Source organism: Dunckerocampus dactyliophorus, chromosome 18 (genome assembly GCF_027744805.1).
Source record: "Dunckerocampus dactyliophorus isolate RoL2022-P2 chromosome 18, RoL_Ddac_1.1, whole genome shotgun sequence".
In the NCBI taxonomy this organism is placed as follows: domain Eukaryota; kingdom Metazoa; phylum Chordata; class Actinopteri; order Syngnathiformes; family Syngnathidae; genus Dunckerocampus; species Dunckerocampus dactyliophorus.
Genome location: NC_072836.1, coordinates 14046025 through 14065047, shown reverse-complemented (window position 1 = coordinate 14065047; position 19023 = coordinate 14046025). Strand labels below are relative to the sequence as shown.

The 19023-nt window shown below is 40.3% G+C and overlaps 1 protein-coding gene across 1 annotated transcript in view; it reads right to left on the bottom strand.

Annotated features, from left to right (window-relative positions):
• smg1 (SMG1 nonsense mediated mRNA decay associated PI3K related kinase) overlaps positions 1 to 17439 on the bottom strand; it is a 55098-nt gene extending 37659 nt beyond the window's left edge. The window contains exons 1-17 of the mRNA XM_054758356.1: positions 17213 to 17439; positions 12330 to 12478; positions 11881 to 12033; positions 11514 to 11650; positions 11361 to 11419; positions 10299 to 10512; positions 7763 to 7888; positions 7532 to 7604; positions 6854 to 6951; positions 5338 to 5511; positions 4846 to 5067; positions 3233 to 3334; positions 2554 to 2844; positions 2343 to 2473; positions 901 to 1062; positions 540 to 658; positions 350 to 437 (exon numbers count right to left, since the gene is read on the bottom strand). Of these exons, the coding sequence (XP_054614331.1) occupies positions 350 to 437; positions 540 to 658; positions 901 to 1062; positions 2343 to 2473; positions 2554 to 2844; positions 3233 to 3334; positions 4846 to 5067; positions 5338 to 5511; positions 6854 to 6951; positions 7532 to 7604; positions 7763 to 7888; positions 10299 to 10512; positions 11361 to 11419; positions 11514 to 11650; positions 11881 to 12033; positions 12330 to 12478; positions 17213 to 17289 (2375 nt within the window). The 5' untranslated portion in view covers positions 17290 to 17439. The remainder of the gene's footprint in view (positions 1 to 349; positions 438 to 539; positions 659 to 900; positions 1063 to 2342; positions 2474 to 2553; positions 2845 to 3232; positions 3335 to 4845; positions 5068 to 5337; positions 5512 to 6853; positions 6952 to 7531; positions 7605 to 7762; positions 7889 to 10298; positions 10513 to 11360; positions 11420 to 11513; positions 11651 to 11880; positions 12034 to 12329; positions 12479 to 17212) is intronic.
• Positions 17440 to 19023: the final 1584 nt, after the last annotated feature.

Sequence of the window (19023 nt, the reverse complement as noted above, 5' to 3'; positions counted from 1 at the left end):
AGCTGAGTAGTTCAAAGAATATTTGCTTCACCTCCTAGTATTTTCAGTGTTTTTAAGAGTTCTATTCAAACATGACGCCTGGATTTCATGACAAATGAGCACAGAGCGGAGATGTGCTTTGTAAATAAAGTGCAATTGAAATGTTGGCAGTGCTCTCAGTTTTAACAGTTTTGCAATGTTTGCAGTTCATGCTGTGCTAGATGTTGACAAAAGTTAAATAAGTTAATAAGTCATGCTATGTCATTTAAAAAAATAAAATTGCAGACGCAGCGGCGGCAGTCCGCCGTCCCATGCAACCCACCACCACAGCTTCAAAAAAAATCCTAGGGGAAACCCTGATCGTGTGTACCTCTGCAGAAGCTCAGAGGACAATGATGAAGAGAGGATGAGTAAGCTGTTGCAGGTCTGAAGGCATATCCCCTGGTCTTCATTCAGAGCTAATGGGAAAGACGGCAGAGGAAAAAAATACTGATTTTCATGTAATAAAATGTGTCAGCCTGCAAAAAGGACAGCAGACACTTTGAACATGTTGGGCTCACCGTTCGATAGCAGGCCCTTGCAGAATTTGGTGAAAGAGGGCAAGGAGAAAAGAGGGCTGTAGGTGTCCGATTTTTTCATCAGCAAAGAGATTTCCTGAGCCCATGTCAGCAGCAGCCTCCTGAAACATCAACACAGTCTATGTGTGCCATTGTCATACTTGCATACTTGTCAGTTGTGGTTTACATTTCAATATCAAATCAATCGAGCTCTAAATGATTTTTTTGAATTGTTAAAAAGACACAACTCATGACCATGAGTCTGACCTACTAAATTTGTGTAATATTAAACGATGCTGCTTTTTTGTGTGTGTGTGTGTGTGTATTCAAAAATAGAGAGAAAGAGAGAGAGAGAAGAAAAAACCTGGCTTCGGGGTAGAGATGCTCCTTCCCTAGCAGCACTCCCAAAAGACTGAGTAGAGTGCTAAAATGTTTCTTGGTGGCTGTTGTGACAGTGCTGATGACTGCACCATCAAACAGGGAAGGAGACGATGATGACAAGCTGGATGAGATGAAATGATCATGTCTAATAGACACACAGGAAGAGAAGATACAGGGCCAGTTAAAAAAAAAATGTCCACAGCTTTATCATCATATATCCATATATTCATAGTAGATCCCTGTAAATAAGAGATACACCCATAAAAAGCTCTAAAACGCCTAGTTTTGATACTCTTAACACACATAAATATACATGTTAAACAAACAGGCATAGGTACATGGTACTGTACCTGCTGGAAATTGAGTGAATTGACTTAGACACCGCCCTCTGCTGGATTCATAGCTAAAGCACTCTCAATCAAACCAATTTAAAGGGATAGTTTGGATTTTTTTGACATGAAGTTGTATGACATTCCCATCCGCACTGCAGTCTATTAACAGAGACTTACACCCCCCACTTTGTCTCCTAAGTCCAGTTCTGGCCAGATTTCTGTGATGAAGAAAGTAGTTCCGCTTAGTTGCTCGGGACAATTAAGTAAAGAGTTTGGCTTCTCATAACAATATGCGTTCAAAAGAGTAATACATTTGCATCACAAAAATGCCTTCTCAAAAAAAAAAAAAAAAAAAAAAAAAAAAACAGCGGAAGAAGATGCGAGTGTCGTCGTCACATACGCATGAACGCACAGGCAACAGTGCGCAGGGATACGGCGGGAGAAATATAACGCTGAGCGTTTTGTGAGGTTTTACTTTTTTGAGAAGGCGTTTTTGTGATGGAATTGTATTACTCTTTTGAACGCATATTGGTTTGAGAAGCCAAACTCTTTACTTAATTGTCTTACTTAATTGGGGGGGGGAGTCTCGGTTAATGTACTGCAATGCTGACAAGGATACAAAAATGCTTCAGCGGAGCGGTGCCAGGACGAAGAGGCACAATCAGAGGAGTGTAATACGTGTGAGTCACTTAATTTCTTGTGTCCAAACTTGTAAGTTGTGCATTAAAATTCAAACGAAGGTTTGAACTTGGTGTTTAAACAAGACAGAAATGTGAGAAAATGTTAATGCCTGTCTGAGAAAAGTGTATGGGGAGGGGTTTTACAGCCTTAAAACATATATAATCATTTAAAAAAAAATAAAGTTGGCTACTTCGTGAATTTCACTTATTGCTGTGCCTCGTGAGAGGCAGCTAGACACAATGCATTCTTTTGATTGGTCATAGAATCATCATGTAAATCCTTAGTCATTATCATTGTCAGATTACACTGTCGCCACCGCAGATATCGCACTATTCAGGGAAATGCATGATGAGCTGACCTGTACTGCTTGGTGGATATGTGGTTTTTGAAGGTTTTTAAGTTTGTGTATTACCTGGTACAATGGGAGTAGAGGGTGTAAAGCACAGCATACTGAATGGCAGGGTAGTAGATGGCCAACTCTGAGTGCACCAGTATCAGATCGTGACTGAGCAGGGCAAAGACCGTAGGAGACAATGCCCACATCTAAACAGGTAAAACACAATAACATAATAAGGAGGAAAAAAAAAATCAACTGATGTCGATAGACTATCACAGCAGCTTACCCCAATGAGAGAATTCTTGGTGTTTCCAATGGTGGTGAGAGTGCTGAGATTGAAGATGAGGATAAACTGCGCCTTCTCAGGGGTAAGGGTGACTGAAGTGAACGCCGGGTGCTGGATATTGAGGCAGGTGCTACTGGACGGCAGGACCCCACAAGTTGGCTCCAAGGTAGCCAGAATGTTGAACAGGGCACATGTCATCTCACCCAACACCATTTTATAAGCTGCTTCAAGTGTTGGAATGTTTTTCAGACTCAGGAGTGCCCGGTACACTCCATGTACAGCTGACGTCACCTGTGGAGCGCGCACAAAATCGATTAATAAAAAATTGAACTGTATCCCACTGAGCGTCATCCAATTCTTTAGGATACTGTATATCTCCCACAGAAGTTAAAAACTTTTTTTTTTTTAATGGATTCAGTAATAAAGCCACCAACAATTTTTATTTGAGTCATTGATTGGCTTTCTTACTATAGTACATAATTGTTGCGTACAGGGGCCAGGTGCCAAGTTCAAAACCATTCAGCCGACAGAGCGTTTTTATAAAAATAGAGATGATTAAGTCCGATGATTTCAACTAACACTAATAACTTACTTGTTCAGAATACAAAAAAAGAATGATAACTAATAGTGTTGTACTGCAGTGCCATCAAACATGTCCTATACAAACATGGTTACAAACCTCTTTCTCTCGATGGAAGCGCAATTCCAGCAGCTGAGAGTCCGGTGCCAACAATTTTTCCACAAAGGACGCAGGCAGCTTTGTGTTGATTTGTTCCACAATCTACAACACAAGAGGATACGTTTATGCATGTACAGTAGGAACCTCGGTTTTGTCGAAAAATGACAAAAAAAAAAAAATAGCTCTCCGTTTTTGTACACCGTCTCGGTTATCGCATGATCTAAGAGTACGGAATAGATTGCCCAAACAAAGCATCCAGGCGTTGGTGATTCAGTCTCTGGGAAGATCGGTTCTTTTAGAGTTGGGACACTATGTATAGACAAGATTTCGACCATTCTTTATTCAGCTTTATTATGTATGTGTGTGAGGGTTTTATTTGTTCAAAGAACACACACAGAACGATGCACAGCTCAGTAACGTCTTCTTTCTTCCTCCTTTCAAGCAATGTGCGCTGAGTGAGTGTTCAAGTGCACTGGGTTTTTCTGAGTGTTCAGTCTGTGCTTTTTTTTTTCCCTATTGACTATATTGCGTGCAAAATACTTGAAAGAAACTTGCACGTAAGAAGGTGAGAAACACTACTGAAATCAAGAATTAAGTCGTAGCAAAGAACAGAGGTAGCATCTGTGACCATAGGAGTGTTATGTAAAGGTTCTGTAGTTAACAGGTTGCAGGGGAAACTGTTTGAGGAACACATGACAAAATGAGCCGGACCATTGTGTTTATGGATGATTTCACCTGCTGCTGAAGTTTACAATAAAGTTCAAATGAGCAAGTATACAAGTAAAAGTATGTGGTCTAAATTTGACACAAAAAAATAGAATTACAGTGTTCCCTCGCTCTATCACGGTTCACCTTTCATGGATTCGCTGTTTGGCGGATTTTTTTTAGTGCTTGCTTTTTCTTTATTACTGCGTATGAACGCTGTTCCAGGACAACTATGGCCCTTTAAGAAGAATTGTATTGTGGGAAGTTGAGTGTCTCTCGTCCCTCTGCCTGCACTACCCATTGTTTTATGCGTCCTGACTGGGAGTAGACCATTGTCAATCAATCTTCGTGCCGCCCTGCCGTGTCTCCTGTGCCATCGCTAGCTTGCTGGCTCATAAATTAATCTTCGGTTTGAAGGAGGAGGACTGTAACATCAAGAGTACTGCAGCAATGTTTTAACAAGGACACAAAAACGCTACAATACAGCGGGACGGCGCCAGGATGAAAAGGCACAATCACAGGAGTGAAATATGCGTGAGTGACTTAATAATTTCCTGTGTCCGACCCGTAGGTTGATTAAAATTCAAACGAAGTTTTGAACTTTTGAGAGTGTTTAAACAAGAGAGAAATGTGAGAGAATGTTTTTGCCTGTCTGAGAAAAGTGTATAAAGTGTATGGGGATGAGTTTTACAGCCTTAAAACATAATAAAAAGTAAAGTAAAGTAAAGTAAAAAAATGTAGTTGGCTACTTCACAGATTTCACTTATTACAGGCTATTTTGGGAACCTATCCCCCGTGATAAATGAGGGAACGCTAAACAAAAAGCTGTTTAATCCTTACTTGATTGATTTTCCAGAGTTGTTGATCAAGGAACTAGCTACCTAATCCCTAATAAAATGTGATCATACCAGAATGAGAAGGCTGAGCACTGCCAGGTTGTAGTCAGAACCACAAGCACGGCAGCTGTTTAGCTGGTCCAGGCCATAGGCTAGTACGGTCTCCATGAGCTGACCACAGGGCTCCATGCTGGCCAGTAAGACACCCACACACTCATTTGCTGCAGTTAGAACTGGCTCAGAGAACTGGACCTGCTTGGCTGTGGTCACGCAGGCCAGAACCCGGTTAAGAACCTAAAAATAGCACAGGAAAGCCCAAGTCAAAATACATTCAATAGGCTTGAATTAATAAACCTGAAAAATTAAATGTGGACATTTCATTTTACATGTATTTGAATTTTTTTTAGGTTTGTTGATTTCTGTGCGGAGTTGACAAAATCTGAAAACATATCCTCAACATCGGAAAAGTACACATTTACACATTTAATACACATTTACATTTCAGGTTCCCACTGACTTCATAGGTTATGATTCTTAAATGATTTTCCTGAGTTCCACTCTTACATCAGTGACATAGACTTCTGTGATGGGTGGTCCTCTGATGGGGCTGAATAGCTCTCCGATACTGCGAACCACTGTACTGAACACTCTCAACAGAGCGGCCAGCTTTGGCAGAGACACTGAAGGAGGTGGGATGTCTTCATCCAGTGCCTCGCCTGACGTGACATGGCTCAAATCCTAAAAAGAGAACACAGTCAAACCACTTCATAGACATGGAGGTAAAAAAGGTAAACATGTATTCGTACTTCCACTTTATTCAAAAACAAAGTAAAAAGATGACCACATTGACATATGTCATGTGCATATTAACCAAGCTACAGCGACATTGTTATTTTTATTATTAACATTGTTACACCGAAAACTATGTTACTGGCGTACTGACACCTCACCACACCGGCTAGCTACTAGCCGGATAGCTTCACCACATACTCGCCAGCGCTGTGCTTACAATGCCTCCGGCAAATACTGAAAGGTAACACTACATATTGGAGACGCCGCCACTGCTGCTGTGTTTTTTGTTTTTGAGTTTGGAAACTTTAGTTTCTATGTTGCTATGTGAAACCAATGCACCCAGGAAGGAAGTTCCGTTAATGCTTAAAATGACCAAACTACTGTAGGTATTACATGTCATCGTGAATGTGCCTTTTATTACACGGTCACAGCATGTATATAAAAAGATGAAACGTTGTTTAAGGTTTTTGGAGCCGTTTTAATCGTGGCCTTCTAGGCGGAATAGGTGTGTCCCATGCATTAATTATCCGTCTGTTTTTATACATTTAGAATGCACAGTATGTATTTAGATGAGAAAGAATATGTACTGTATGTTCATGTCTCACATAAGGATTGTGGATTTAAGTAGCGTGCTATGCTAGCGGCAGCCGTCTCTTATGTCCCTGCAGTGATCCTGTAGCTTGTGCAACATGGTATAAACAAACAATAATACGAGTGTAAAGGTGACTACAGGCGTGTGCTTTCATGCCTACAGGGGTCTAATATTGTTAAAAAAGTATTTAGGAAGTCATCAACAAGTGTTCTGTGCTCCAACTACAAAAAATATGCAGTATATTGAATACTACTTTGCGGAAATTCACTTATCGCAGTCGAGTCTGAAGCCAATTAACCACAATAAACGAGGGCCGACTGTACTCCACATAACCCACTCAAATTACCGCTGCATTATTTGACTGCCATTGTGGGTGGCAGATCAGGTTAATATTAGTATAACTGCAGTCTTTCCATCCGGAATCAGTCCTCTTGCCCAGCCTCTCTTCACTACTGCCACCTGTTACTCAAATGAAATTCAAATGCAATTTTTTTGCAATCATATAAAATTTGAGAGAAAGAGGGTCATAACCAAATCAGTATTTTTGGCGTATGTCGAGATCTTATGTACTTTTAGAAAACAAATTGAATGTGATCGTAACAAGACTGCGACATATGGCGATATGGATATGAATCCATAGTCTTCCCCCTGGCGGGACACCAATATACGTCCAATCCATTTCATGTTTAACCTCACCTCTGCATATGCTTCCATGTCCTCCAAGAACTGTCCCAGCAGAGTGGTGGAAAATGTCAAGTCTGCCACCCAGAACTGCTCCAGACTCTGCAACCAGCCTGTTAACACATACCAGGCAAGACAGTATTACGTTATCTTTATGGTACATGCACAAATACAACAGAGTGGTTAACAAACCAATGAATAGTATTAGCGGTGCACAATATAATTATCGGACCGATAATCGGGTCCATATGACGTCATAAATCGATAAATCTGATAAAAAAAAATATTAAAAATTGATAACTAAAAAAAAAAAAAAAAACACAGTTTGGACTGCAATTTTTAAAATATTACAATAACAATAGTAGTGATGTCATTGTATAGTTAGGACAAATTTACAGTTACCGTTTGTCAAATCCAACTTTGACTCGTTCTTACCTCCAGGTGTGCACAAACTACAGTTGAATGTAAATTAATCCCCCCCCCCCCCCCCCCCAAAATCAGGTAACGTATCAGTATTAGAAGTTATCAGTATCGGATTGGAAAAAATATTAATATTGTGCATCCCTATAGGGTATATACAGTACACATACGTGCCTTGCATCATTGCACCTTAAAGTAGATTTTGTTTGAAACAACATTGTAAAAATGTCACAATCCTTGCAAAAAAAAAAAAAAAAAAAAAAAGTCACTGACCTGACACCTGCTGAGTGAGTGCCTGCTTCTGAGTGTGGTCAATGTGCCAGCCCACCAAGATATCTACAGTGTCCTGTAGAAAAATCCACCCAACACACACACCCAATGATGCGGAGGATAATTAAGTTCTGCAATTATAGTTTGCATGCTTTTGCACATTATGAGTAATCAGTTTTCCTGTGCATCACAGGCATATGCCACAGCATCAACATCCACTGCCAACGCTCTCACCCGGAAATTGGTGCTGAAGACATGCGGGTAGGAGCGAGCCACCTGAAGAATACATTTCACACTTTGACAAAGCAGCTCGGGAGTGTCCACGTTCTCCAAGATGGACTGGAGGTTGCTCATCACCAGCTAGAAAACACACAGAACACACAGTTCATTTTAGCCATATACAGTTGATCATCATCACATTCTACAATTCAACAGTGGTGCCATACTGACAACCACACGCACGCGACTCTGATTTTGTTTATGGCATTTAATAGGACAGTCAACCAATACATTCTCACTGATATTTTTCACATTGACATAAGCGGGCCTGCTTATCTCAACAACACATCTATGTTGCCTGACTCATTAAGTCCTGGTCCATCGTGGTGCTGTTAGAAGTAAAAAGTGCCCGCTGAAGTCGACATACATATTTGACCACTTTTGAGACCCAAAGGGGTTATTTTCCATGAAAAATCTGTCAGTTTGTTTCTGTTGTAGTATTGCCAAGATCACCATTTTCGTTAAGCAGCGTGAAATTGGAAAAGGGTGCACCTTAGAGAACGACTGTAATGCAATAGCTGCATGCCAGTTCTTTATGATAGCAGCCACCTTTCTCAATAGAAACAATGTTTAACCACACAGTCAGAAGCCACAGCATTCTCACTCAATGGCATGTACTGTACATTTGAGCAATGGTATACAATAGCCCCGAAATTGCAAAATAGAAATAAACGGCTCAAAAGAAGACTGGAAGTAATAATCTAGTAAATCGCAAGTACATCCGCACATGTAGCAACGACCACTTCGCGCAACAAAAATAAAAAGCACGACTCAAAATGTGAATGCTTAAAGTGAGGAAAGGAAAACAGCAGTAACACATTGGTGTGCCATTCAGGGATGGCACAAAAACGGGCTGAAGCACCAGCGACAAACATTCAGATCTGACCATAAATGATAAATTATTCATTTTCACAGCAGAAGAATATACAGTAATCCCTCCTTCATCACGCTTAATTTGTTCCAAACCACACTACGATAAATGAATTTCCGCAAAGTAGGATTCCGTATTTACACATCAAATATTTTCATATTGTTTACAGCCTTCTACATACGGTTTACAGTATATTGTTATTAGAGCCATCTATACATGAAATAAGACCGTCACCTTTACACTCCTATTACCCAATATAGTAAACAGAATCAAAGAACTTAAGCCATTTAAAGACAAACAACACCAGCGCTCGTGTGTGTTTCAATAGGTCTCTTCCGGACATGTTGAAGCCATGTTGGGGATTCAGAGTTGGATTTTAGCTGGAGTGCGGCCGCAACGGTACCCTGCTTTATTATTGTGCCTGTAGTGCAGTGGTCTCCAACCTTTTTCCTTGTGAGAGCTACTTTTACAAAATGAAAACGGCAGAGAGCTACTCATTTTTGTGTTATTGGCATTTATTGGCTTATTTTAACCCAAACAAACTAAATATGCCTGTTTTACCACAACATTAACAAAACGTTGGTATGCACAACTCATATTTTGTATTTCATAATGCATTTCTTTTTAGTGTTGTCACATTATTAACTGAAAACCTGGATGAAAAGCAGGCTTGCGGGCGCCTCATGCGGTCGTGGGGGGCCACCTGGTGCCCGCGGGCACCGTGTGGGTGACCCCTGCTGTAGTGAGATAAGTCAAACCTCCAAAAAAATTGTTTTTATGCTTGAAAATGCCCAATTTAGACCAAGAATAGATCAAATTTGCTTAATATGCATTTTTCTGACTAATAATAGGCCACACAGTCAACCACAAAACAGTGGCTATTTATTCATGCATTTTTGAAAAACTGTGATGGCACGGTGTGGGGGGGGACGACTATGCTGTATTCAACAACTTCAAGCAATGCACTTCATTCATCTCTCATCTTTAATCTCCTTTTATCTTTTAATCTCCTTATTTACTTTTTTCTATTTTTTACAACTTTTATTAATCTAGTCACTTACACTTATTTATCACACTTTTTTTCTTTTTCCATTCTCACTGCCCAAAGTATCTTTTGCTACAGATTTTCTACCCATTACAAAATGGTGAAAATAAAAAACACAAGTTATTATAAGTGCGAACCTGTTAAACACGCACATTGCTGAGGTAGGATTAAATAAGATGCTCCGTTTCGAACATGAACTGTGTAAGTGTAAGCATGTACAGTTCCATAATCTAACTTGTTAAGCAAACAAAACAAAAAAGAAACAAAATCCATGACCATGATTGCGCCGTACAACTCAACGTACTGCGGTGGTAACTCAGTTCACAGCAACAATTGCTTCCCGTTTCTTCAAACTACAGTACATTCTAGCGTTAAGCTTGGGTTAAGAAAATGTAATGCCATTAAAGTACAGTTATATTAGCACTTTCTGTTATACAGCCCAAGTTGTCATGAAAGATGACCAAATTAAATTTTGGCGATATGCCTGTTGTCAGGGTCATTCTTAACGGAACTGTCCCCATAACCTACAAAAGAACCAAGTGCTTCTTGAGCGTAACATTCGTGTATGTGGTTACCTGCATGACTTGAGAAAAGGTTTTTCTCTCCCCGGCGGCCTCCAAAGCACGTTGTGTCGCCACCAGGTACAACAACTTCACCTCGTCACGGCTGCTCGACGTAAACTTGAGGAAAAGCCACTTGAAGATGCGCTCTGCCTCATAGCTGAGCACAGTGCAGAGCAGACCCAGGCAGGCTGCTGCATCCTGACGCAACTCCCACAGCAGCTTACTGCTATAAAAATGAACAACACAGAGAGGTTGTCAGGAGGCTGAATTCACTGTAAACACACTATGTGGACAAGCGGCATTTAAAGCTCAAATTAAGTCACCTGACATTGTAGAGCAACATGTAGTTTTATGACTGCAGTTGTGTAGACATCCAGTAGAACTACGGTACATTTGTGTCTATACTCAGGCATAAACTAGTGCTTGCCAACCTTTGTTGAACCAGGGCACATCTTTTACATGAGAAAAATATCATTGCACCAAGCGTGCCATAGTTGAATATGTTGTGTGAATAGCAAAAGGTGGCTACACGGGTTAATTGCTGTATTTGCGTCATGAAGAGGTCTCAGATGTCTTTAAATTAATGTTTTTGTAGTTTTTTTTCCAGGGGTACAGGAGCAGCACATAGTTGTCACAAGGCTAAAGCCCCCTCTCGCGGCTGTCGATGTTAATGTTCACTCCTTGGTTCATGTCAGTCAGGATGAACTAACATTAAGTTATTCATTTTATATATATATATATATATATATATATATATATATTTTTTTTTTTTTTTTTTTTTTTTTTTTGCTATATAAGTTATACCTGAGTATAAGTCCCAGGACCAGCCAAACTATGAAAATAAAAAAAAAAGTGTGATTTATACTCTGGAAAATATAGTATGTTCCTTCCGCCATCTAGTGTGAGAACATTTAATTGTTCTGCCTGATTTTTAGTGAACTGATCATTCGGATCGCCTAAGAAAAACGTATTAATTTCTCTGCGACACACTTGCACACACTGAATCATTGGCACAGACAACCACTGACATAATCAGATGACTGTTACTGGAACACATAAGAAAAAAACACTTACCTCTCATTCAAAATATCATTCAATGTGCTGAGGATGGTGTCCAACTGTTTGACCAATGTCTGTAGGAGAACAAAATTGAAACGATTAGCATTTCTAAACGCGATGCATTTATTTATTTATTTTTTTAAACTGAGGATGATGTTTTACACTGACCACTTTGTTTTCGCTGTGGCTGATGAATTCCTTCAACTGCTTGAGGGTAGTCAACCTGCGGTCACGATCATCCTCCCTAGAGATTCGCCGCAGGAGGTTGGCCAACCGAGACTCATCCGAGTGAGCCATCCCTCTGTCTAAAAAAGCACATCAACATGAGAAGACACATACAAAGAAAAGGATCAATATCTGCTGCAGAGTGAAGACAGACATGGTTCTACTCGCATTAGACAGTATAAGTGTTCCGGTTACCAATGTAAACATTTATTTCATGAAATTAACAAGTTTTATCTTTTTATCTTCATTTTAATACTGCGACTGAAAACGACACACTGTATCGCATCAATATTCTCCTAGGAGAGCTCACCCTGCGATTTCCTCATGTCCTTTGAAGCTAAAGCACGGTTTCCATGCTGAAAAGGGTTCAAATCCGCTGTCACATCATTTGGCCTCAACTCTTGCCCCAGCGACTTCCAACCAAAAGTAGTATCACTGACACCTTGACCAGCTTCATGTCCACCTGAGGAACAGAAAACATGTTCGACTAAAGCACTGCACAGTAGGTCGACGCCCCTCGGACTGTCTGATTCACGTTGACATATGTGGTTATCAACATAAGCAAAACCAAAAATAGCCACTGCTTACACATGTACTTGTGACTTTGGCCAGAGGCATAAGGACAACTTTAATTTATGGCAGTTTGTTGACAATGTCTTCCTCCATTTGTCCACATTTTGATTTGGATTCTTGGGAGTAAATTTGTGTGTCGTTTGATCTTTTTAGGAAAGAAAGTCTAAAAAACAGCAGAGGACTCACCCTCTTCCTGAAGTTCATCTGCAACAACAAAGGCATCGCTGGTCACCACTGGCTGTTCTGCCAAGCTGGAAGGCAATGTCTCCGAAAATGTTGCAAAGCCGAGCTCTCCGGACCTCACGCCGTCCTCGAAGGATGATACGCTATCAACTCTGGATGAAAGGATGAACGCAGACATGAGAAAGACTATAATGTGCAAACAGCGAGGTCAAATTTACGTAGCATTCACGCACAAGACAAGAGGAATACCAAAACAAAACAAAACACACTCATTCCAGGACTGGGCTGCTGTGTTTGTGTTTTAAATATGATGTGGTGATATTGATGATACTGCTATAGGAGGAGCAAAGTTAGTGAGTCACAGCCATAACATTTAACGATGACCGTATTGGGCTTATTTATGTCCATGTAAACCAAGGCAATTAGAAATACAATTGCAAATGCTGTGTACTGCATAAAAAAGACGCATTGCAGAAGGCACATAATATGGAAGCATCATATACTGTATTATATTAGCACTATTAGTGCTCCCATCTGGTGATCGATATATTGTTTGACTTATATTACCAGTGTTTCATGTACATTCATTAATTTGTGGTGGCCCCCCCACAAACAAATTTGAACTGCCACATACTGTACAGATGTGCCGCTCCCTGTTCGTCCTTCGACATTATAAAATGGAACTGTCTGGGAATGTAGCTTGCCGTTACAACTCGGTAAAGTAGATGGCAACGTAACTCGGCTTCTTAACATCGTAACACACCTCATGGACCAGGTCTGCCAAAGAATAGAGACAACACAGACAGAGCGTCGCTATATTTAGTGAGGATTCAGAACGCTCTAAATTCTGTTTTTCAAAAAAAAAAAAAAAAAAAGCGACTTGCTGGTCTTGTTGGTCACTTTTGGACACTAACAAGAAAGCAGGTGTCACTCGTAAAGTGAAAGAACTCACAGGCGGCTCCATCTTGCTTGTGACACTAAAAAAAAAAAAACAAACAAACAAACAAAAAGACTACAAACCACAAAATTGTTCCACAAATACTAAATCAGCTATACCAATGGAAAAAAACGGTAGATGACAATATGTTGTGTGCAGGGCGCCATCTCTAATAAGCAGTGAGGAAAGGTTCAAAACTGCAGTCCATTGAGTGTTGTAGAAACTATAATCAATATGAACCAATTCGGGCAGCTGCGCCCAAAATCACTGCAATATCACTGATGAAAAAACATCCACAGACTGCAGCAAAATCCTCTGTAATTCCCTTTATAAAAAAAGGCACTATAAACAACATTTTTCGGTTATTTTTCTATTTTACAAAACATATGTAAATGTAAATACCGATTAGGCCTTAATAAACCAATTAACCGCGCGATAAATAAACAATCTCGCTAGATGTGGTAATAATGGTATGGTATGGTTTGTACCATTATTAGAGCCCTGTAGACATGAAATAACACCCCTACAGTCATATTTACGCACCTATTATTCTTTGTTTACACCACATTGCTAATGTGCATGGACACAAGTGATGGCCGTGGCTGCACAGCATGCTAGCGAGCCAACAAGTTAGCCTCCAATTTATTTATTCTGAACTTTAGAAAGGGTTTCAAACAGAGTGGAGAAGAAAGACAAAGAAGGCAAAAACCTACCACTTCGACACATATTAGGAGAACATATTTTCACTTTATCGAGCCATGGCTGATTACACGCAGCGTGACAGTAATGTGACGTAATGTCATATTTCAATGTTTTGTGTCATTACTGACGCCTAGTGGCCAGGAAACTACATGACTTGTCTTTCAATATTTTTTGACTAATAATGGCCATAGTCAATCACAAAGCAGGGATAATTTATTCATACATTTTTTAAAAACTGCGATAAGAGTGAGGGACCGCAATGTAGTGAGGGACGGCTGTACAGTGGGGGGGGGGGCATTATGTTTAGGTCCATCCGGCGCCGCCAGGTTGCTCCATGCAATTGATCCTCTGCTTATTTTGTAAGCTGACTGCCTCACAAAGATATGAACAGGCCAGAATTTTCATGCAAGGTTTGTTTTAACAGAGAGACAGAATGTAAAAAAAAATATATTTGGTTGATGGAAATAATTATTTGATGCCCAATCAATCAATCAGCGAGCAGTTTGACCCCCACAGACCGGTCACGAACCCATGAAGGACACAAATAGGTCCTATCCTTTAGGAAAGTACTTTAAACAACTCGTTATGTGGCAAAAAAAAACAACCCCCTCCCAAAAAAAACAAGTGTCACAGTAACAGCCACTTCCATTCAAGACCAATGAGTTGTCAAAGGACCTCAGGGATATGATTGCACAAGACTGCCCATTAGGAAGGAGGTTGGTGAGAAAGAGACCGATATTGGCGCAATAACTTAGAAATTGTAGCATTGGGGCTGAAACTAACAATGATTTTCTTCATCGATCAATCTGAAGCTTGTTGTTTTGATGAATCGAGTAATCAGTTAGGCACTAAATGGACCAAATCAACATGAACCAAACACAAACTATTAGTGGTTTTGTTAGCAACATATCAGAAATGAGGCAAAACTGTTGATCATCGATATCTTGTTTTGATAATAGGCCCGCTTTAATGGATGACTAAGGAAATGTAAAAAAAAAAAAAAAAAATATTCACATGTGAGAGGCTGAAATCAGAGATTTACATTTTAAAATATAAAAAAAAACATTAATTGAACATTAAAATGGTTGATTAGTTGCATAATCGATAAATCATCCATTTGTTGTTGCATCTCTAGACAAAATACAAGATAACAGTCAATCAGCCTCGCTCTGGAGCGCCATGCAAGATTTCACCTCGCGGGGTAAGAAAGGTGTGTTACAAGGGTTACAAGGGAGGGGCTGGTTAATGATCGCAAGGGAGTTGGGGCCACATTCACCAAGAAAACAATTCGGAACACACACTGCTGTCATGGACTGACAGCTTGGGAGAACGTGATGTGGTCACATGAGACCAAAGTGGAGGTCTTTGGCATCGAGTCGACGTGTCTGGAGGCAGAAGAAATGCCGAATATGAGCCCAAGAATGCCATCCCGACTATCAAACGTGGAGGTGGAAACATTGTGCGTTGGGGCTGCTTCGCAGCTAAGAGTACATGAAGCCACCGATTAAGTCACATGTTTGGGGATAAAATTATATTTATAACCTTTAGTTCATGTTTTTTTCTGAATTTATTTTCTGTCTCTCTGTTACAATAAAATTGTGGACTGTTCATGTCTTTGTAAGGGGTTTCACTTTCAAAATCGGCAGGGGATCAGATACTATTACTAGTTTAAAAGCTGCAAAAAAAAAAAAAAAAAAAAAAGTGATGCTCAGCGGAATCCCGATAAAATCTTACTCACAATTTTTGGAAGAGCTGCAGTGTTTCCCATACCTTCATTTAATTGTGGCGGCCCGCCACAATTCATTTTGGACCGCAATTTGTTTGTTGATTTGGCGCCATCTGCTCACATTACAGTGCAACGATTTGTCTGAATGGCATGTCGCTACAACTCCGTCCAGCAAATGGCATAATAATTCATACAGCGTAGTCAGAAGCAGGCCTACAACTTTCTTGAAAAAGTGCAAACGTACAGACGGCCATCAAACAGAGCAGTCTTACTCATGGTGCGATTAACACAACTAAATACCATCCCATGTGGGTAACAAAGACTAAGCACTAACAACAAACAGGCTTTAATTGTTACAAAGTGCCCGCAAGACATGCTGGGTACATCTACATGGAATGTTTTTGTTAGGCATGTGCTTTGGCCGCTGCACATAATGAAACCAACACCAACAACTTATAATGTCCTCTCGTTAACTAGGGTTTTATTGTTTCTTATGACACATACCAAAAAGAGAAGCTCAGTTATACCCGTCCACACACAAACACTGACTTTTGCTTCATTTACAATTATACAAATTCAATGACGAAGTCACTTCCCAAGCCAACCCTCAGATATTTTTGCAGTCTTGTGGGGAAACACCGGAATATGCGTGTCAACTTTTGTTATGATGCCAACGATGATATTGCTAAACATGCCAATAAACCCAACACAAAGTAGTCCATTTTGTGTGTGCGTACCCAAAAGTTTCTATAAGCAGCTATACATATTAATAACGTTACAGAGGGAAGTTGTCGCAAATAGCATAGCGAGTCTTGTTCCCACATGGTCATACGTAATTAGCTCCATGTTACTCAGCAGGACACTTTAAATGGTGACAAATGAAAAGGGAACCTAAAAAGATGAGTGGATGTAACGAAAGTAAAAGCGTCCTCATGAAAAAGGATCCGTTTTCATGGAAATGAAAATGATGACAATGCCTTGGGCCTTCAACACAACCGAACACATGGCACACTTGTCTTCGGAAAAACACCTCACGGTGGGAATATATTTTGGAGGAGAAAAAAAAACCCAAATGCATTCATGTTAGAATTCTGTAGAACATAAATCAATGCATACCGAAGCAGGTATGCTACACAACGCTACACAAAGAAGCATTTTTTTGGTCAAAATTCGTGACACGTTAGCGTGCTTTTTGCGGTTAGATTTTGCACCACGGCTGTCAAAAATGAAGTTGTAGCAGGTGGAATGCTTAAAGCAAGCTAGCTTTAGCGTCATTCCCCCACAAGTCAACCACGGGTGCTAAGGCGCGCATACACCGCCCGAAACTACATAAGTGACGGGCAAATGACGACGTTAGGTTCCCGAAGCGGCAACACAAGGCCGCGTTTTGGTGTTGAATCGGATGAATAAGAGGGTAAATACAAGTTCCCCTTCCGTGTGGCTACGACGACCACAACGGTACAGGCCCTGAAACAAACAGCGGTTTATTTTCATCAACCACCCCCGACACGGAGCACCAACCTGGGTTGCCAGTCATTCCGGTGTGGCTGCAGTTTGTGGGCACCGCTGAGCCGAGAACGCGAGGCTTTCCGGCTCATTACCTTTTGGAGAGCTGCATGGCCCGCTTGCAGCGGTAACGTCAACCGAGTAGCCCGGGCTGATGTTTGACTTTTCACGTTCTGTCAAGTATCGCAAATCGGTTAGCAACTCGTTGTTACTGTTAGCTTGAGCTTGTGTTTGCTCGGCCTTCTTCGCGATGGAATAAGCATCTGAATCCGCTCTTATTATTTTGTTAGCGCCCTCTGTTGGCTCATGGCGTTACTGCACTGTATGGTGACAGCTACTGATGGTGTCAAGATAATGGCATGGAACGCCATACTTATTTAAAAATTCCAAATCAACATTTATGCTTTTAATTTAAAAAAAATACTTAATCTGAACTAGAATTGGGCGAATTTGGTATTGACCTAATACCCTATACCAAGTAAATACAGGACTAGTATGCAGATAGTGATACATATTCTGATAGAGATAGATACTTCAAAATGTTTAAGATCAATGATCTGATGATTTTGTGATTTTACCTTTTAATATGTTGGTCATGATTATAAGCAAAAAAAAAAAAACAAACGACAAATATTTGAGGCAAAAAATAATGAACTAACAATGTAAAAAGCACAACAAATTACTTTAAAACTAAATAATTAATTATAGTTATGAATTATTTTCCCCAAAAGTAATTGAATTTGTAACAGAATTACCCCTTCATAAATGTAATTAGTTTCCAGGGAAATTACTGCGTTACTTTTGTTAAAAACCTTCAAATATGTAAAATAATTTGGAATTAGCTATGTAGTGGCATGTGCCTTTGAGAGATGACATGAGATTAATGGGCGCCACACAGGGGAGGCGACAAACGACCACGACTGGCGAAATTAATCGCCATCGCGTATGAAACCATGCACACGGGAGGCGACAAGCGGTTGTGACCAGCTACACAGGTGAGCTACGCATTCACATCCAGAGCGAATTGTACGAGTTTCTCACGGTCTGATTGGCTGTCGAATGTGGAGGGAATTTGGGGACATCAAAGTAGGGGGGTGGCAACGCGGCCGGTGTTGATCGAGGACTCTTGCTCGTACCGGATCTTGCAAGTATTGAAATAAACTTACATAAATGTCTGTGTAAATTAATGTAAACGTGATATGCTTACTCTGGCGCCCACGAGTTCCCAAGCCGCTGCTTTTTTAATATCTCTATATTCTTTTTTTTTTTCTTTTTAGAAATGTCAAATAAATCCGGGAAAAAGTATAGCGTATTGATTAGCATCCTAACCGCTCATTGGTCGATCAATGAAACTCCCGCTGATTGGTCCTCGTCTGGGCGACAGCGTTGACAATGTGGGAGGAAACCAGAGAAACCCCACGCACGCACCATGAGAACATGCTAACTCCACACAGAAATGCCCAACGGAGATTCGAACCCAGATCTTTCAGATCTTTTGACTGTGTGGCCAACATGTTAACTACCAGGCTACTGTTCAGCAGACAATGTATGAATATCAACAAAATAATACAATTACTCCCTTATTCCCTTTTATTTCAAACAAACAGCAAAACAAAAGAAAAAAAATACTACTGTCTATTTTTGTCCTCCTGTGTCCAATAACTTATTCTCTGAGCTTGTATATAACAATATTTACAAGGTCACAATATAAACAACACAACAAAAAACACATTTGTGAAACAAACAGAAGATCTCATCATGATAGTATCGATCTGATAATATCGATGCCGTCCATGGTATCGATACTGTTAGCATTTGACTTAAGT